The sequence below is a fragment of the Vollenhovia emeryi genome, unplaced genomic scaffold, assembly GCF_000949405.1.
Source record: "Vollenhovia emeryi isolate VEMERY1.0 unplaced genomic scaffold, V.emery_V1.0 DF939163.1, whole genome shotgun sequence".
In the NCBI taxonomy this organism is placed as follows: domain Eukaryota; kingdom Metazoa; phylum Arthropoda; class Insecta; order Hymenoptera; family Formicidae; genus Vollenhovia; species Vollenhovia emeryi.
Genome location: NW_011967203.1, coordinates 1215680 through 1220943, shown reverse-complemented (window position 1 = coordinate 1220943; position 5264 = coordinate 1215680). Strand labels below are relative to the sequence as shown.

Below are 5264 nucleotides of genomic sequence, written 5' to 3'. Positions count from 1 at the left end.
TTTGACAAGTCGTCAATTAGTATTTCTCTTTTTTTTTCTCGTAACTTTATAAATAGCAACATTAAATCTCTTTCACTCGTGTCGGGGATAAGTGCTTCGAAATTTACACGATTACAGCTGTCCAGTGTTGCGTTCGTCAGTGCTCCGTTATCGCGAGAGTATTTGTTATTTATTATTAGCATTATTATTAAAAGGAGACTTTATATTTCGCTTTCAATTCACATTCCACTTGCTAGCTCGTGTCGAAACCTTTGGAAGGAGGGGGAAGAGTGTTTATTATACAAATTTCGCGACACTCGACCGATGTAATCCATTCGCTTTAATTTTTCGTACTTTAATTCAATTCTGCCTATTCTTTTTTTTTTTGCGCAAAGATCCAGCATGAGCCGCGCGGCACTTTTTACGTTTGCCGTTCCTGTCATTCTCTCCTCCTTTCTCTCTCGTTCTCCCGCTCCCTCTCACACGCACGCACACACGCACACGCGCACGTTCATACGTTCATTTTTCCTCCCTTTAAAATCGTTTAATTTACAATTACTATACAACATGACTGAAAATACCTTAGACCACGATAATACAATTATAATCGTACTGTTTTTTAATTTTTTTATTACCACTTAATTTTACGTGTGTACGTTTTTAGTTTTTTTATTTCTCAGTATTCTCATCTCGTTTTTCTTGTACGCGAGTATCATAAAACATTTATGTTCACTTATCGTACCTCGTACAACGATACTGCTTCTCCTAAGGTTCTTTAGAGTTTTCTTAGATACTTACATCTCTACCTATGTATAACGATCTCTACCTACTCTCTATGTATTCTCAAGCACTCTTGGGCGCACACGCTCTATCCCCATTCGTCAACCTATAATATTCATCTGTCTATCTAAGTGCCTATCTAACGATTTAGCTATCCATCTATCTATCTAAACGTTTAGCTACTTTTTTATTCAAAGTATCCGATTTTCTCTTGCCGTTACTTAATTGCTCGTGCAATCGCACGCGCCTCTATCTCCGATCTCGTTCGCTTAGCGATATATATCTACAGAGCTCGTTGGTCGCCTCGATTGGAAATGCCGGAAACGTTCGTCGTGACGACAAAGACCTTTCGCCGGGAAAAGCCTTTCCCTTTTGCGGCATCGACTCGTCGCCCCCTTCCCAACACTAAGTCTAAATACGGACCCAGCGTAGAGGTGCGCGAGTCTGAAGAGCAAATTATACATGCGTGGACTCTAGCTCTAACAAGGACCATTATCTTCAGTTACTTTCGTTCCAGCGGTCGGCATGGAATTTAACGAGAGGTCGTCGAGGTCAGAGACGAGACTTTGCATCTTTCGCGCGGCCATTTCTTTTCCCTTGTACTACGCGTACTTTTAATTACATCTCGCCCGTCGGAAAAAAAGATCGGGGATGGGGGGAGGGGGATGTCGCGAACGCAACGACGACCACAGTATCCGAATATGGCTATCAAAAAGACGTCTGGCTTCATGGCCGTTTATATCTTAAAATTGTAAATGCTACATATATATATATATATATTTTATTTATTTATTTATAATTAATTGTGAACATGGTAACAAATAATGAAACATTGAAAAAATTGCACAATATACAAACTCAGTGTTCGACTCGTCTCCTCCCCTTGGATTCTCCACCATTCAGGTTTGGAATACCCGTGGAAAAAAGTACACGCACACACGCACGCACACACGCTCGCACGCAGACACACGTATACACGCGCGCATCGACGACCCATGCAGACACAACACAGCCGCACTCGCATGCACATGCACTCGTACGAACCGTGCCCGACCCCGCAAGTCGGTCGGGCTTACTCAGTAGGTACGGAATATTTTTTTTTTTAGGTTCTACGTGCGTATCAATTATAATTTATTTGGCCACTGAACATTTAAAATTTAGTTATTTTTTACTTCTCATCTCCTTGGCTAACTCGCCTCTCACGATCAGGTAAGATTAGTCTTTTTTTTTTAAGTTTCCTCCTTTCCTCGCGTTTCTTTCTTTTCTTTTTTTTTTGATAGGTGCGTGCTGCAACGATTTCGACTACTTCGTACTTTCTCCCCTTGTCTTTGTCGCCGGGATACTTGATTATTCTGTTGCGCGCGATATATTAAACATCCGGATCCTTCAGATCGATGACGAGCGAGACGAGCGATCTCCCGCCTGACGATCAGCCGTTGCGGATCGGCGCCCTCGCGAGATACAAGATAGTGAAGCCGGCTGTCTGCCGCGGATCGTGCACGGGGCAGGGGATCGTCCGCGAAATATTCGGCTGCGTGAAAAGCGTACGAAATCTTATGCGGATTATACAGCCCGTAATATACTTGCTTATCTACATTGTTTCAATGAGTATGACGAGAATATTAAAAAATATATATATATTTATATTTGTATTCTGTTGAGTTTTTCGTGATGATCGTCTCGTCGGACGATCCCCTTGCCCCGCGCACGCCACGAGTAAGCGCCGCAGTCGGAGAAGATGACGGGAGACGAAGAGCCCTTTACACTCCCCCGCACAGGCATGCAAGGTTCGAGTAGGTTTCCCTCTCCCTTCCGTAAGAATGAAAAAGCGCCACGTCGACAACGACGATCGAGTGGATTACCTGAAAGCTGGAGTGCGTCGGCGTTTAGTAAAAATCAGTTGTAAGTAGCAAAGCGAAACAGTCGTATCCCGCATTTGTAAGCTCCTTCTGCGAGCGGGCTGGTAAGCGGCGGCGGCTGCTGCGGCGGCGGCGGGCCGCGTTGTAATTCGCACTGTAAATTCAGGATTAGCAGCCGGCGCGGCGAAATCTTCGTCGCCGTCGAAACTGGTCGAAATCACGTATTCAATTACCACGCGTCGCGCGTCCGCCTCGGCTCTCCCGCTGCGTGAGAGCGCGATACGCTCGGTGCCGCGAGTGCCGCGCGCGTTTTTTTTTTTTAGTCGCGAATGTCTTCGCGGAGCTCCTGACAGGAAAAGCAAGAGAAAGGAAATAACGTTTGGCACCGACAGTTTGCATTATTGTCCTCGCGAAATCTACGATTTTTTTTTCTCCATTTCTTTTTTTCTCGTGCATGCGCGCGCGCGCGCGCGACGGCCCTCGCGACACCCGACGCACCTCGGCATCGGTAAAATGCGACAGTTCGATCGGCTTTGGAGAAGGTAAACGCGGTCCGTTCTGCGGTACGTACGTGTATATAGTAGGAGCGTTACTGTTTTTTTTTAACATTACAATTCCGTTCTTTCTATCGCATCGAATGAGCAGCCGCCCCGTGCCGCGCGCCATTGAGGGTCGGCGAAAACTTTAGGCTCGCCCCGAGTCAGCGTCTCGCTTCTGGCGGACCTCCGGTCGCTAAAAGTCGCAGCACGAAATCTTCGACGGTAGCGCTGATCTTAGAATGTAACGAATTGGCAGTGATTGACGTCTCTCGTGCGAGACTTCCCCGGCGACTTCTTTGCTCGGCAACTTCCCCGGAGGCCCTGCCCCTATGTCAGATCGCAATCTCTCATCCGGACGCACTGCTGACCGTCGGTGTGTCTCCGCCTCCTAAAATTCGCGCGAGTCGGCGGGCGTCGAAAATTCGTTTCGCGCCGATCCCTTTGGCTCCTAAAGACAAGTGTCGCTGATCACTCGTATGTCTTCCCCCCCCCCTCTCGATCTTACAGGGCACTTGGAGGAAACGCACGTCGTTATCACGCGTAAGACTCTTTGGACTCCGACGAAATGTTACTCTACGTCATCTGACCGCTCGTCAAAGCCTTCCTCCGAATCGTCCCCGCGGATCGCCATCTTAGACATAAACTCGATCCTCGATTGTCTCCAAACAGCGTCTCGCTAATCATCGATCTCCTCACGACCCCCGAAAATGGGTTTCCCCATGTCAACGGAGTCTGACGAATCTCGAATACCTAATATAGCTACTTTCGTAGATCTCTCCCTTGAACGTTTGTTCATCAAGCTTAGGCGCACGAGCGCCCCTCTACTTGCAGCATACTACTAGGTGACCTCGGGAAATGCTAGATCGCGTGCGAATCTCGCCGTGCAAATGTCGAAGGTATCTCCGCGATCTTTACGAGGAAGAGGTCTCGACGGTCCCAACCGCGGAGTGTGACGCGCGGCCGCGACCGCTCGCGGAGACGATTGATTACACGTGTCTCTTCATGTGGAGAGCTAGATGGTCGCTGCGGGAGAAGCATCGGTCGCAGTGCCGGCACTTGAACGGCTTCGCGCCGGTGTGCTTGCGGTAATGGCGCGTCAATTCGTCCGAACGCGCGAATCGCCACTCGCAGCCCTCCCAGCTGCACTTGTACGGCTTTTCCCCTGAAACAGATGAGAGAAACGCCACGTTAGCAAATCTGGCAGGACGGTTGAATTGTCCAGGTGATCGCGGAACGTTTTCGCGAGTCATGAAACTCTAGTCGGTGCACTGAGAACAATTTCCATCGGATAAACCGATTAGTGTGTCCGATGGTTAATTTTACCGATTACGTTTTCCGATAAAATTCTGGGCACATCCGATGAAATTTGGTTGACAAACCGATCATGTTTCTCATCAGACATATAATTTCAATGAATATATCCGTTTGTTACATTATGTAATTGAATTATCCGATTATATTTAATCGGGCATTTTTGTCGCAGTGTGCGAACCGTTCGTGACAAAGCCGAAGTATATAGACGCGAGATTTCAATAATGCTTTTACAGATTTAGATTAGGCAAATTTAACAAAAACTAATATCGCACACTGGAGAAAAACATTTCGCCACCGTAGCTGATCCATAAATTTCTAAACCACAGCAAACGCGGTTTGCTGTCGCGGCTAATACAATAGGCACAGTAGCAAAATATTAGCCATCGCAACTAAATATTAGCTGTTCATATTTTACAACTGAAATTTAGTTGCCACGTGCAGTTTTTATAGCTACGGTAGATACACTTTTTTTTTCTGTGCTGATAAATCTGCAAATACTCTTCGCCAAGTTTCTCAGTTACAAATGTAAACTGTAAATAACAATAGAAGTTTTCGCTCTCGATTTCAGGAGATTATGGCTTAAGGGGATGCTGGAGTCTCTCTGTTTTACCGACATTTTTTATATATTGGCTTTACAGAATTGTAAATTCTTGTATTGGCATGTGTATTGGCATCTATTCGATCCGGCATCTATTACTACACGCAATACTGCTCTACTTATCATTCTACAGCTGTATTTGCATTTATAAACTTTTATTTAAACCTATCTTTTTTTCTAGACTCTTAATCTTAG

The 5264-nt window shown here is 46.0% G+C and overlaps 1 protein-coding gene across 1 annotated transcript in view; it reads right to left on the bottom strand.

Annotated features, from left to right (window-relative positions):
• Positions 1-1534: 1534 nt before the first annotated feature.
• The window catches only part of LOC105564546 (Krueppel-like factor 6), a 371387-nt gene continuing 367657 nt past the window's right edge, over positions 1535-5264 (bottom strand). The window contains exon 6 of the mRNA XM_012016989.1: positions 1535-4319. Coding sequence (XP_011872379.1) covers positions 4144-4319 — 176 coding nt within the window. The 3' untranslated portion in view covers positions 1535-4143. The remainder of the gene's footprint in view (positions 4320-5264) is intronic.